At 40.1% G+C, this 15,713-nt stretch overlaps 1 protein-coding gene across 1 annotated transcript; it reads left to right on the top strand.

The window, feature by feature from the left end:
- The first annotated feature begins 12,590 nt into the window (after positions 1–12,590).
- Positions 12,591–15,381, top strand: LOC147862120 (putative pentatricopeptide repeat-containing protein At3g11460, mitochondrial). The gene has a single exon (XM_087322930.1). The coding sequence runs from the start codon at positions 12,619–12,621 to the stop codon at positions 15,274–15,276; it is 2,658 nt and encodes an 885-aa protein (XP_087179056.1). The 5' UTR covers positions 12,591–12,618; the 3' UTR covers positions 15,277–15,381.
- The last annotated feature ends 332 nt before the right edge of the window (positions 15,382–15,713 follow it).

Below are 15,713 nucleotides of genomic sequence, written 5' to 3'. Positions count from 1 at the left end.
CGGCTCACGCACTTCTGTCACCTTAGTCATGTACGCATAATGATGCGCCATGTATTCATTGTACCCGTACCGCACGACGAGATCCTTCTGGCGGGTTGATCGGCGCAACGCACTGTCACCTGATTTGAGTCCCTTCTTGGCCAGTTCGGTCTTCGTTGCCGAAGATCCGCCTTTTTCCTTTCCGGAGTCGGATACGCACCGATCTGACTCATTGTTGCCGGTTTCGAATTCTGGCATCTTCCTCTTCCCCTTCTCTTTGCGCGTGAACCGTTTCCTCGGTGCCTTGCGCGGGGAGAGCACGACAGAGTCTCCACCACTTGCCGTCTCTTCATCTGACTGGTCCAACCGACTCAGTCGCTCGTTCGGTCCACTCAACCGTAACGATTCCGGACTCTCATCTTGAGTCCCGGCTTCATCATCCTCTGCCAGGGCTGATTCAGGCTCACTGGCCTGATCTTCCGGCATTGGGTTGGGATCGGAAGTCGGAGTCGGTACGGAGTACCAAGATGCTGATTCATCGAACTCGACATCCCGGCTAACTCGGACTTCCTTCGTCCGGGGGTTATAGCACTTATACCCCTTTTGCTCTTGAGCATAGACGACTAGGATGCATTTTTCCGATTTTGCATCCAGCTTTCTCCGCTTCTGATCCGGCACATGCACATACACTATGCTGCCCAATATCCGAAGGTGTCTTAAGTTCGGCTTGCGCCCAAAATACAGCTCATGAGCTGACACCTTGTCACCAATGCGGTTTTGTATGTAGACGGCCGTCCGGACCGCCTCAGCCCAGTAGAACCGGGGCATGCTCTTCTCCTCCAGCATTGCCCTTGCCGCTTCGACGAGTGTCCGGTTCTTCCTTTCGGCCACACCGTTTTGCTCTGGTGTGTATCTGCAGCTGAACTCTCGCCGAATTCCCTTCTGCTACAGATAACTAGTGAATTGGCCGGAAAAATATTCCTTTCCGCCATCCGACCGAAGGCATTTGATCTTCCTCTCCGATTCCCGTTCCACCATCTTCTTGAGGCTCTGGAAACAGTCGAAGACTTCGCTCTTCCGCTCAATGAGGTAGATCCAAGTATGTCAAGTATAGTCGTCGATGAAGGAGACGAAGTATCGGCTCCCGCCAAGGCTTACACTTTGTGCCGGTCCCCACACATCCGAATGGATGAGATCGAGCTTGTTATGGCTCCGGTTCTGTTCGGTGGGGAATGGAAGCCGGTGTTGCTTCCCAAGTTGGCAGGCTTCACAAATTTCGGCTCTCCGGCCGCTGAACTTCGGCAAAAAGAAAACGACTTGTTTCGTTTGCAGGTCTTGAAGCCTCCGGTAGTTGACGTGGCCTATCCGCTTGTGCCACAGGTCGATGTCGGACTCGACCTTCTGTCGTTTCGCGAACAGAGCGGTGCCAAAGTCATTGGTGTTGAGGATAAACATCCTCCCGTCTCTGCGCCCTTGCGCAATGACTTCGCCCTCATCCTCAATGAAGCACCCGAGGTGCGTAAACCGCACCTGCATCCCCTGGTCGACAATCTGACCGACAGACACCAGGTTCTTCGTGATTGTCAATCAGCTTCCCTTTCTGTCCGACGTGGCTTAGAGGGACTTTTCCGACGTGCACGATTCGGTGAGGAGTGTCGTCTCCGGTTTCGACTACTCCTGGTTGATCCGGTTTCTCCAGAAAGGAGAACCACTCTTTGTGGCTCATCATGTGGTTTGACGCGCTGGAATCAACATACCACACTTCCTCCGTTTTGGAAGTGGTCTTCTTCATTGAGTTTGCCTTGTGATTCATCACCAAGGCTGGCCCCTTACTGGCCTTTCCGGTTCCGGATCCTCCTGATCCGTTTGCGTAGTGCGAGTTTTGCTGGCCACCCTTACCGGTCTTGCCGGATCCGGATTTGTCCGAATCGGCACGCTTTCTCCAGCACTCGCTTTCCTTGTGGCCTTTTTTGCCACAGTACCAGCATTCCGTAGCGGATTTGTCTTGCCGGCCTCCGGCACCGCCTTGACTCCCCCTGCTTGTGGAAGTCCCGGAACTGCTGTCGGCACACTCATAGTGCCTTCGTTCCTGCTCTTGCCGGCCTCCTCCATTGCGTGCCGACCCACCTCTTCCACCACGCCCACGGAGCCGATCCATTCTCGTGTACAGCATTTGGCTGTCCGGGGATGCACTGGTAGATGCACCGGCGTGGTTCTCCTCTACAAGGAGCATCGACTGTAAGTCGAAGAATGAGGGGGTATTCTCCCTTGTACACACCGCAGTCCGGAACGCTCCGAACTTGGACGCCAGGCCTCCGAGACATACCTGCACTATCTCGTCTTCCTCTACGGTAACATTGATAGAGGCGAGCGAGTCGCAGATTGCCTTTATCCAGCCTGTGTAGTCTGCCACGGTCAAGTTCTTCTGTCGAACATTGCTCAACTCCTGTTTGAGTTGCAGCTTCTGGGCAGTGGTGCTTGCGGCGAAAACCTTTTTCAAGTTCCCCCAAGCATCCTTCGGTGTCTTGGCGTCACGGATGTGGCTGAGCAGCTGATCGCCGACACTGGACGCGAAGCAGTACATCACCCTGCTTGCCGCCTGTTCCCATACCGGGAAGTCCTTGTGTGCCGAGTCGGGCGCCGCATCATTCGCTCCTTCGACATAACTCCAGTACCTGTGTCCAAGCAGGTACTGGTGCATCTTGTAAGACCAGGATGCGTAGTTGCTCCTGTCGAGCTTCTCCACCGGGAGCGACGTAGCCATGCCTCTATCCATGTCTTCTACTGTGTCTGTTTTCGACCTGTTAGGGTTTTCTTCTCAAGAGTAAATGTCTGCAACAGAGGTTCTCAACCCTCGCGCTCTGATACCATGTGAATGTGAGTGTTTGCGGAAGCGTAAAATAGAGAACAACAGAGAGAGAGACAGAGAGAGAGAGAGAGACAGAGAGAGTAGAACGTAATTTCAAAATTATATCAAGACTCTGTATACACACTGTGCTAAGTAGCACTATTTATACAAGTCCTCTTGGGACTAACAGAAGTACCATGTACTTCAATGCTCACACAAGCATCTAACACTTACTACGAGACTATAGCTACCTAGTAGTCTATCCTATACTAGGCTTCCGATTGGACTTCCGGTTACGGATTGCACCCGGCCTCCACTGCTTGCCGGTTCGGTTGCTCACCGTCATACCGATCCGTTTCGCCTGATCCGTCTCGCTTACCGGCTCCGGCTTATTCAACCGATCCGGTTCCGGTTGAGCTTGCCGCTCAACATGACCAAAAATATTACATTTCACGTGATACGTGTGAAAGTGAATAATGACTCTTGATGTTCAAGAACTTTACCAATGAATGTTGCAATCAAGAGTGCACATTGTGGTTGTGAGAGAAATTCGTACAAGGATTGGGCTCGATTGAAGAGATGTGGAAAGCATGGTAAAATAGGATCAAAGGCTGAGCATTGTATGAAAGTGTGATACTTAGAGTCTCGTACTTGTTTAGGGCAAAGTGTGCATAGCCGGCCACTCTCATCACTATTGTCCCAATGCCCTGTCTCACATCACAATGCATGTGAGCTAAGTCGCATGGAAGCAATGGTTTGAATGGTAGATAACGAGATGGGCTCAAACATGTATCAATGTGTACGGTTTCCCCATTCCGAGAATAATATGGTTTTGTGGTTAGGTGCAACATGTGTAGTATAATGTGTGAAGTGTGAGCCTCCACATTTGTCCCATGTCATGATACATTGGCATTGCAAAAAGGCCTCATTTACTAAGGAATCTAGTGATGCATCATGAAGCAAGTGTCTTACATCCCATCTACCAAACCATTTTTCTATATCTTACATCCAACTTGGACACAAAAGTTTGCTTTTATGCGTCTTTTGGATCTTTTTGCTTGCTTCCCATGCAATTCTAGGAAGTTGATGTGTGTGTGTGTGTGTGTGTGAGAGAGAGAGAGAGAGAGAGAGAGAGAGAGAGCTCGGGATTGAGATATCACAAGACGAGCTTCTCATAATTATGGGCACTTCATCAATAGAAGCTCACAGAGTTTTTGTTTATGGGTCTCTCCTCTCCGATGAAGTGGTCTCTATCCTCTTCAAATGTCTTCCCAAGTCGTCTCCTGCTACCTTGCTAGAATTCCATAGATTCAATATAAAACGACGTACATACCTAGCAATTCTACCAGCTAAAAGGGACAAAGTAACTGAGAAGGTCCTTTTCGACATAATTGATAAGGAATTGGAAGTATTGAATGACTTTGAAGACACTGAATACACATGACAAGTTGTTGAACCAATTCAAATGAATGGATATAACTCACGCACGATTGAAGAGAGGTTTCATGTACAATCTCACATGTATATTTGGGTTAATATGGACGATGAAAAGATGATAAAGATGACGACTGTTCAGACAGTCATTGCACTCGCAGTTGTTAGAGGATGGCACCTCCGTCAAATGGATGTGAAGAATGCCTTTCTTCAAGGCGAATTAGAAGAGGATGTTTTCATGATTCAACCACCTTGGTTCGAATCGACCAACCACCCGACCGTAGTCTGCCAACTCAAGAAGTCGTTGTACGGACTCAAGCAAGCATTGAGTGCTTGGCATTCGAAGATTACTCAGTATCTTCACCAAATTGGCTTCCAAGTGTCGAAATCGAACAACTCCCTCTACATAAAAAGCGATTCTGAAAGTCTGATTGTCATCATCCTATTCATGGATGATCTAGTCATCGGAGGAGAGAATCAAGCCGACATCAATAAGGTCAAATCCTTCCTGTCCGATCGATTCGAAATGAAAGACATGTAGGAGCTCCATTACTTCCTCGGTATAGAAGTAATTCAGACACCAGTCGGGATCATGATCTCCCAACGGCTCCACATCCTCAACTTGTTGTACAAGTTCAGGATGACAAAGTGCAAACTTGTGTCAACCCCTCTTGATCGAAACCTAAAGCTCAATGCCAACTTTAGGATAGAAGAGTGTGAGCCGTCTCAATATTGTCAGTTGATCAGTACCTTAACCTATCTTACCATCACACGACCCAACCTTAACTATTTGATCGGTTTACTTAGCCAATTCAAGAAGGAATCTCGGAATATTCATTTGGATTACGCTAAGAGAGTACTCAAGTACGTTAGTGGGATAATGGATTACGACATCCTATGTAAGTCGGAAATGATCGTTTGACTTGAAGGGTACACAAATGCAAACTAGGCCGCCTACAAGGCCGATAGACGATCGACCTCGGGATTTGTCTTCTCCCTCGGTAGCAGAGCTATCTTCTAGAGCAGCAAAAAGCAGTCGATAGTTGCACTATCAAGCATAGAAGCCGAATATAGGGGCATAAGCATCACAACATGTGAAACCGTTTGGCTTAAGAGAATATTGAAGGATCTTGGCGTTCCCATCAAGGATTCGATTCCCCTTTATTGCGTCAACATGAGCAGTATTCATCTTGCTTGGAACCCAATGTTCCACGTGTGCACGGAGCATAATGAAGTGCACTATCACTTCATCTGAGAGCGCATTCAAGCTGGAGATGTCGACTTTTAGCACATCAACACGAACCTTCAAGTAACCGACATCTTCACAAAAGCCGTAGGAGTCGACAAGCTCAGGCAATTCATATTGAACCTTGGCCTAACAATAGTCATGTTGCCAAGCTCGAGGGGGAGTACAACACAACCGACGAGTACAATACAACAACTGAATAGCAACCGACCAATCAACCAAAGGAGTAGTCGAAGTAGCAGCACAACCAACCCAGGGGAGTCAAAACGCGAAGCTGAACTTAACCGGTGAACATGCATGCTAGTCGAACAAGAACGAATAGACATGCTACTCAAAGCATATCGAAGTGCACTATCACTTCATTTGAGAGTGCGTTTAGACTAGAGATGTGGACCTACAACACATCAACACAAACTTTCAGGTAGCCAACATCTTCATAAAAGCCTTAAGGGTCGACAAGCTCAGACAATTCACATCGGAGTTGTACAACACAACCGACGAGTACAATGCAACAACCAAATATCAATTGACGAGTTGATTGAAGTCGACCAAAGGATTAGTCGAAGTAGCAACACAACCGACCAAAGGGGGTCGAAGCACGAAGCTGAACTTAACAGACAAACAGACGGGCTAGTCGAACAAGGAGCACGAAGTAGTTGAACAAGGAGCACGAAGTAGTCGGACAAAGGAGAACATATACTAGTCAACCAGTCAAAGCCGACCCAACCGACCATCCAGACACACAGTTGAGGAATTCAATGAAAGCATTGGAATGGGAACAATTAGTTGTGTCCTTGACATAACTAATTAGCTATGCAAAAAGCTATATTTAATTTGTATATTTTGGCAATTTTAAGAATTATTAGAATGTGATCTCAAATAAAGACCAACTAAACTATAGACCATAAATGGTAATATTTCCATGCCCATAATAAATAATATGTATCTTTAAGATTTCCCCACTGAAAATTAGCTATAAAAAACTACTTAGTTGTGGTCATTGTAGCTACATGGTAGCTATAATAGTGTTTCCATTCATTCACATGCTTTCACCAAGAAAGCCAAAACATGCCAAATAGCAAGATGACTTTCCGGAAGCCAGAAGTTGTGTTTGATGGGGGCGTGTTGAGAGTCAAACCCAACTTCCCCTAGGTTCACACTGGCAATGGACACACTAGGTTCAAGCTAGTTTTGTAAATAGTAGAAAGGGCAGCTGCCCTAAGTTAGTTGGTATTTAAACCAATTCATTTGTAACCTAGTTTTTTTTTTATGTAGTTTTTGGTTGTAATTGTTTCTTGCTAATATGACTTATTGTTCTCTATCTCTAAGTTCACACACACCCTCTCTTTGTTTATCTTACACACACAAAGAGTTTCCTTCCGCTGCACGAGATCACCTACACTCTCCATTTCTTTACAGATCAAGGTAGGTTGATGTTCTCGATTTATGTTAGGAGAGAGTTATGGTTAGAGCTTTACCATTGGGGGATGCATTAAACAACAGAAACATTGTGAGAGGAATGTGTTTCTTTTGTTCAATGGAATTGGAACATAGTAGGCATCCATTTCTTTCATGCCTAATGGCTAGATAGTTTCGAGATGTATCGGTTTAGTGCGGATGTCTTTAAATGAAGTAAGATTATCTTCATTTAATTAGGTTTTTTCACATGTGGAGAACAATGAACCTTAAATAGTTGTTGGCCTTATGGCCTAAGCAATGAGTGAGGGTGTATAACCTTCGACGGTTGAATAGTTAGGTTAAATAGTATGATACCTAAAGAATAGTATAAAAAAGAATAGTAGGGGAGGAGAACAGAGAGAGAGAGAGAGAGAGAGAGAGAGAGAGAGAGAGAGAGAGAGAGAGAATTCAAATTTCAAATTATGTAAGAAAAAGGTCTTTTAGCAAACATGTTTCACTCTATATGAGTTCATCAGTACTAAAGAAAATATACAAAATTGTGAGAGTTTTATATAGGGGAAGAGGAAAGAAGAGAGAAGGGGAGTGGTGGAGATGAATGAGAGAGAGGGGTTTTGAATGTGTGTAAAGGAGGATGTGGGAGGTAGTGAATGTAGAGAGGGATAGCTTAATGAGTTTGATGGGAAGGGATGATTTGGGGATCTATTATATTTAGTTCTAATAGATAAATAGCAATAATAAGTGTGATGTTTCAATGGGGATTTGGGGATCTAATATATTTAGTTCTCACTAGATAGGAATAGAGTGATTTGGACTTAGTCCAACATATAAAAAGCTTAGGGATGTCTTTTGGTTGGGGATCTAGGCTAAGGTCGGCATATAAGTCTTGTAAAAACAAGTGGATGCCTAATTTAGGGGAGTTTTTAGAGTACCTAAGCTTTAATATGGTAGGAGTACATGAAGATTTGTTTTTATGCTTATGGATGAGGGTATTCCTAAGGGATAAAATATGTTTTTTAAAGGCCTTAAGGATGAAATGAGGTGAGTAGCCTCGACTAATGAGTCTAAGGAAGAAACATTTTTTCATTTCTAGGTACCCTATAGGTGTGCTTTCTCTAACTAGGCAGCGTTTTAATTTATTCGAGATAAAATTTTGTTTAACATGAATAGGATGGTCTGAAGAGAAGGGAAGACATTGATAGGAATTTTATTGGTTTTTGGAAACAATTGAAAGAGAACTTAGAGTTCTCTAAATTGATCCAAATATCTAAGAAAGGACCCTAGTGGGGGAAGTATGGATCGTAAGTTTAATAGAGTTATTGGTCATAAGGTTATAGAAACTGAGGTATTCCAAGAGTTGGGGTTTCGTACCTGTCAAAACCCCGAAGGCATCATCTATGTACCTAGTAAAATAGAAGAGATGGGGTGTGGTTTGGGAGTTTTCTAAGTATGATAAGAAAAGGCATGCATAAACAACTAAGAAGTTGCTACCCATGGTTGTTCCTTTGATTTGTTGGTATACTTGATTATTGAAGGTCAGGTAGTGATACTCTAGGCTTAGAGGACTAAGGGTATAGATAAGATTAGTCTTGGCTAAGGAGAAATGGGGGAAAATGATATGGTGAAGTGCTTCTAGTCCTAACTTTGGAGGGATGTTAGGATAAAGGGATTCTACATCAAAAGAGAAGATGAAACTATTAGGAGGGGGGGTTAATTGTTCTAATTTCTGGATGAGGGAGTGTGAATCTTTCAAGTATTGTTTTTGGAGTACTAAGATAGGTAAAAATTGAAAATGTAGCAATTTAGAGCAAATGAGTCTAAAGCCAATGTGTGTTTTATGGAGTTTAGGGAAAAAATAAATATTAGATACTTGATATCCCTTTAGGGGTTTATGGAGTATGTAATTAGCTTCAATAAAGGAAAGTGTAGCTAGATTTTTTTGAACTATACTATTAATATGATATAAGAGTTCTTCTAAAGGAAAATGGGTTACTTTTCTATAGGTGGTGGTATCCGAGACGTGGTTTATAGCTTTTTCATAATAGGTATCTTTGTCTAGAACACATACTCCCATGTTTTTATCAGCCCGAAGAATGATAATTTGGCCGTTATTCCAAAGTTTCTTGAGGGATGTGCGAAGGTGAAGTGGAGTCCTAACGACTTTGGGTTTAGGTTGTTAGAGTTTAGACAAAAGGAGTTTTCATGTTTTTTAATAATATTTTCAAGAGGGGGATATTGAGATGGTAGATTCCAATTAGGATTTGGTAGTTTAAATGGATTAAGGGGGGGGTGAGTCCGTGTCTCTAAATAAATGTTTTAAATGTAAAGATCTACTTAAACTAGCAAAATCTTTAAGGATGGTATTAGTGGAAGGCAGAGAGGATGGTGGAATGTATTTGAGTCTTAAGCCTTGCAATTGTGTTTCATTTATTGTGAGGGGTTGTTTAGATAAATTGTGAGTTGTACTTTCTATTCAAAGGGTGTCATTAAGCGGTTTCCAGAAATTTTTTTGTAGTCTATTACTATGGATTTTTTTGGGTGTGGGCGAAAGGGGAATGATGTATTTGTATTACCTAACCACATAAACGTGTCTGGGTGGAGGTGATCCTATCACTTTGATTTGCAAGTTGGGGTGAGAAAATATGTTATAAAGTTAAAAAGACTTCTTTTGTGGCAATTAACAATCCCAGAGAAGTCACGAAATCTTAACCATGAAGAGAGAGAACTTGACAAGGTCACATATCATCATATTCAACATTTTATCACCCTCTTTGTTGAACCTTAAGAAGAGCTATTATGGAAATCTTCTTAAGGCGTTCGGTCATTGACTGTCATCACACTTTTTGTGCCAAGTGAATGTCACGTGTTTCATCACACTTTTCCCCAAACCTTAAGAAGAGCTACTATGGAAAGCTTTGTAGGGCGTTCTATGAAGGGACAACCACTTCTAGAAGGACGTGGTGGAACCCTTCACTTCCTCTCCCTCATGGGATCAATAATTAAGTTGGAGTCCTCACTAGATTTTTGTGTCAAGCCAAGGATGTCACAAATATGGGACTTTAGTATTAGTAGCCCTTTTTTGCCGCTCCCGTTGTTCGATAGGCTCAAAAATCTTGACCACATAACACTTATGTAGTTTGGGACGATGGCATCTGTTGTAAACTAACATGAATCACAACATTTTCCAAGTCGAGATCGTCTCCTTTTCGTAAAAAAAATAGAGGCCTTTTTTTGCTTCGGATGTCCTAAAGCTATTTAACAATTAGCAACGGTTTAGTTTGAACCGAACTGAACCGAACCACAAAACCACGACTTAATGAATTCATGCATAGTATGAACCATACGTGCATTCGCATTCGTGAATGTTGCAATCATCCGAGTATGGTAAACACCCTCAAAGAATGGTAAATACCATTCTTTTGGATTAACTATTTATTATGAGGTAAATAAACCTAAAAAAAGGAAAAAAAAAAACTTAAAAAGGGGAAAATTACAAAAAAAAAACACAAGAATGTTTGAATAAAATTTGCTTCATGGTTTAGGGTTGCCAATTAAGTATTTTTTAAATATTTTTTTTAAACAACCTCTTCATTTTTTTAATTGAAAATTTGAATTTCGACCTAAAAACCGAAATTGAACCATGAAACTACAATTTTAATGGTTTAATGATTTGGATTTTTTGTAATGGTTTGTTTTAAACGATTTCAGTTTAAATGGTTTTGTGGTCCGGTCCGGATTGGCTCAAGTTTCAAAAATTTTAAACTCTTCAGTTTTAAACCTGTTTGGTTTTGACATTCTCGAATCGAACCAAACTATTGCTGATTACATGAATCACATAGTGTCCGATGCTAGACCATTGTTGTAAAATACTTAGCATAAAATACGCGTACAATACATATTCTAAGTATTCTAACTTTATTTTTTTAAATACTTAGAATACGTGTAGAATACTTAGAACATGTGTATAATACGTTAAATACTTCTGAAAATTTAAAGTTTTTTTTTTTTAAAAAAAGAAAATATTTTTTGAAATGATAAATACTTGTTAAATATGTAGAATACGTCAAATTTTTAGAATAAGTAGAATACATCAAATTTTAAAAAATGGCAGTTCTAAAATGTAGAATACGTGTAGAATACTTCAGAGTATTCTAAAACGTACTCTAAACGTAGAATATGCGTTTTTTTAACAACTATGAGGTAGAGCCCTTGCAACACCATAGTCATAGCCATAGATCGACACATGCGTGACATCTGTGATATTCTCCATGCGTTATATTTGCAATATTCGAGAATATGAAATGGCCCCAAGAATATTAGAAAACCATTTGTTTTGCAAAATAAAAATAAATAAAAATAAATAAAAATAAATAATTCACTACGAAAAGAACAATCGTTCATTAATAAATTATAAACATATGAATCTCATAGATAGACCCATGCATGATATTCGTGGTATTTGACATCTGTAATATTCGAGAATACAAAAATGACCCCAAGAATATTACAAAACCATTTGTTTATTTATTTATTATAAGAAAACAAATACATATTTTTACATCTATTATATAATAATATTATTAGTGTGAGGTCCCCTTTTTAATGTCAGATAAAAATATCAAATTTGGTCCGAGAGTAAAAAGTGGGGAATTAATGAACCTTTTATTTATTATTTATTGTTTTATTAAAAATAAAACAAATATTTTTAAGTTTTACATCTATTATAAAAATATTATTAGTATGAGGTCCCCTTTTTAATGTTAGATAAAAGTATGAAATTTTGTGGGAACCTTTTATTTATTTACATATTTTTATTTATTTTTTGTTTATTAAAAAATAAAGTAAATACATTTAAGTTTTATATCTATTATAAAAATATTACTAGTGTGAGGTCCCCTTTTTAATAACAGATAAAAATTTCAAATTTTTTAGGAGAGTAAAAATGGGGAATTAATGAACATTTTATTTATTATTTATTAAAAATAAAACAAATACTTTTAAGTTTTACATCTATTATATAAAAATATTATTAGTGTAAGTAACCTTTTTAATGTGAAGTTAAATGTCCCCTTTTTATTGTCAAAGTCTTCTTTGTTATATGCAAGAAACTAAAAAGTATGAATTTATTTATTTATTTTTAAGAATATTTTTTCATGCATTCTTATGCGTATTCTTATCCATTCGTTTGGTAACCCCCACGAATGTGAATGTGTCAATCTATACATATGATTAGTATTAAATCTTTTTGATAGTGTAAAATTGAAAAGGGGAGATTTTATTAACCTTCATTTTATTTTATTATTATTTTAAAGAAACAAATATTTTTATATTTATTATAGAAATATAAGTAGTGTGAAGTTCCATTTTTAATGTTAGATAAAAATATCCATAAAATTTGAGAGAATAAAAAGTTGACGAATGAACCTTTATGTTATTTTATTTATTTATTAAAAATAAATAAATACTTTTACATTTATTATAAAAATTGATTAGTGTCATGTACCCTGGGAAGTCCCCTTTTTTATATGTAGGAAACTAAAAAGGAAAGAATTTATAAATGTTATTTCTTGCGAATGCTTTTAAATGCATTCGTATTGTTATTCGTATGCATTCGTTTAGAATCCCCACGAATGCGAATATGTCAATCTATAGGCCCATAGCTAATGCTTAATTAAGCTTTAAACCTTAAAAAAGCATGCTCAGGCAGACTGGTTCCCAACAGCTGAGCTCCCTTCCATCTCTCCTGCGCCGATGTATCGATGAGAGGGACCTGATTCAAGGTGAACATCTCCATTCCCTCCTCTCCAAACAAAGAAGGCTTGATCAAGATCCTGTTCTATGTAAGCTCCTAATACAGCTTTACCACAAGTGTGGATGTGCCCACAAATGTATGGATTTGTTCTATTCCTTAAATCATCGCCAAGACCCTGCTCTGTGGAATTCTATCATTTCATTGCAATCGAGGCTAGCCCATTATGACACAGCGCTTCAGGTTTATACACAAATGGTGATAGAAGGGGTCTTTCCATCAAAGGTTACCTTTGTCTGTATCTTTCCTATATGTGCAAAGATGAAATGCTCAGAGGAAGGCCGAAGGGTACATGTTCGGGTTTTGGATAGCGAATTCCTGTCTGATGTTGTGGTTGGGACAGCCATCCTGAATATGTATGGTAGATGTGAAAGCATAGACTATGCTCGTATGGTCTTTAATCACATGCCTTCACATGATGTGGTTGCTTGGAATGCCATCATTACCTTATATGCACAACTTGGAAAAGGCCTAGAAGCCTTTGAGCTCTTCGCTAGAATGCTATTGAATGATGACATTATGCCGGATTCCGTAACTTTTGTTAGCATTCTTAATGCTTGTGTGAACGAAGATGTCTCTACATGTGGCATGCTAATCCATCATCTTATTGTAGAGAGTATCGAAATAGTTGATGTGGCTGTGGACACTGCCCTTGTACATATGTATGGGAAATGTGATGCTTTCGATAATGCTTTTTCGGTCTTCATTCGGATTCATCAACGAAATGTAGTCTCTTTCAATACCATGCTTTCAGTGTGCAAACATCGGTCTGAACAGGAGAGGGTTGAACTATTTCAAAAAATGCTTTATGAAGGAGTACTACCCGATAATATTTCTTTCATTACTTTTCTTGATGCATCCACATCTTTAATGCGTGGCAAGCAAATACATGCTTGTGTGTTGAAGAATGGCCCCGAAATGAATATTGTAGTTTGCAATGCTCTCATAACTATGTACGGTATTTCTTGTGATAATCCTGAAAATGCACGTGAACTATTCGATCTAATGCCTGAGCGAAATGTGGTCTCTTGGAATGCCATGATGGCAGCCTATAACTATCATGGCCAAGGGGCAAAGGCTCTTCAATTATATGACAAAATGTTGGATGTTAAAGTGACACCGAACAAAGTTACCTTTGTTACTATCCTTGCATCTTGCAACAATAGAGCCTTTCTTTCAGAAGGTAAGCGTCTTCACGCTCATATACAAGAGAAATTCACTATTGGGTTGGATTTCTCGTTAGGAACTGCCCTTGTGAATATGTATGGGAAATGTGATAGGCTGAAAGATGCGAGGCAAATCTTCGATACGTTTCTCGAACCAGATGTGGTTCTGTGGAGTGCCATCATAGCTATTTACGCTCATCATGAAGAAGGATCGAAAGAGGTACTTATGCTTGTCGAACAAATGCAGCAAGGAGGACTGTTGCCAGATAAAGTGACATATGTGAGTATACTTGATGCATGTGCTAGCCAGGCAGCTATAACAGAGGGCAAGCATATTCAAAGGCGAATTATTGATAGCGGTCTAGAATCAGATGTAATCATAGGAACTGCATTAGTCAATATGTATGGTAAGTGTGGGAATGTGGAGAAAGCTCGGGAATTGTTTGATAAAATGCCTACACGAACTTCTATTACATGGAATGCAATGCTTTCTATTTACTCCATGCAAGGCCATGGAAAGCGAGCTCTTGTACTCTTTTGTGAAATGAAGGAGAAGTTGGTAATGCCAGATAAGTCTACGTTTGTGAGTGTTCTGGCAGCTTGTTGTCATTGTGGTCTTCTTGAAGAAGGTCATAAATACTTCAAATCAATGCAACAAGATTATGGTATATCTCCAGTGCTAGATCATTATGTGTGTATGATTGATCTCTTCGGAAGAACTGGATATTTAGATGAAGCCGAAAAGTATCTTCGAGCTATCCCAATGCAACCTACAATAGCACCATTTATGGCCTTTCTGGGTGGATGCCGATATAAAGTAGATGTGAAGAGAGGGGAGGTCATTGCTGAATATGTGTTTGAACTAGATCCAGCTAATCCAGCTCCTTACGTTATGCTTTCAAACATATATTCAGCTGCAGGTAGAGTCCATGATGCTGAAAAGGTTATGGATAGAATGAGGAGAAAAGGTTTGAGAACACGATTGGGATATAGCTATATTGAGGTGAAGGGTAAAGTTCACAAATTTTTAACTGATGATCAGGTGCACCATCAAAGAAAAGAGATCTATGCTGAATTGCAAAAACTTGAAGGAAAAATGGATGGAGTTGCAACTAACGACCACATAATGATGCAAGAATGGTACAAGGAGGAACCATGTTCTTGTTATCATAGTGAGAAGTTGGCGGTTGCCTATGGTCTTCTTAGCACACCTTTGGGAACCCCTCTTTTTGTAACAAAAAACCTTAAAATATGTGGGGATTGCCATTTTACCTTAAAATATATATCCAAACTAACAAATCGAGCAATTACAATAAGGGATGCTAATCATATTCATCATATCAGGAATGGTGTTTGCTCATGTGGAGATTACTGGTAAATCGAGAAAGGCGCAACACAAAGAGAATTACTGAGAGAAAACTTCATAGTTACCATGATGTGGGGTCTCAATCACAAACAAATAGACTTCAACATATCCTAACACAGGGAAAAAATAAGTTTGGAAGCAAAATACACAACAAGGGGAACTGATGTTGATTTAGCTTCATAGTTTAACTTGCTAATGGAAGAAGCAAGTGAAACCATTTTTTCAGGTCTATAAGCATTGATTCTCATCTCTCTTCAAGATGTGAATGGACTCAATGCTAAAGAGCACATTCTATCTGATTGGCATCACTGATGGAATTCATCGAATTCATCCACTCTAAAGAGGACAGGGAAGAGTTTTGTCACATTTTCTTGCATGACATTCATGACATTTTGTGATAGTATTGACCCTCAAACCCAATTCAAAACTTTAATGATTGGATATATTTG

This window comes from Azolla caroliniana, unplaced genomic scaffold (genome assembly GCF_043228905.1).
Source record: "Azolla caroliniana isolate FFs.n. ecotype wild unplaced genomic scaffold, voAzoCaro1.0.p SCAF_7, whole genome shotgun sequence".
NCBI lineage: Eukaryota > Viridiplantae > Streptophyta > Polypodiopsida > Salviniales > Salviniaceae > Azolla > Azolla caroliniana.
This window is presented reverse-complemented; position numbering and strand designations above follow the sequence as displayed.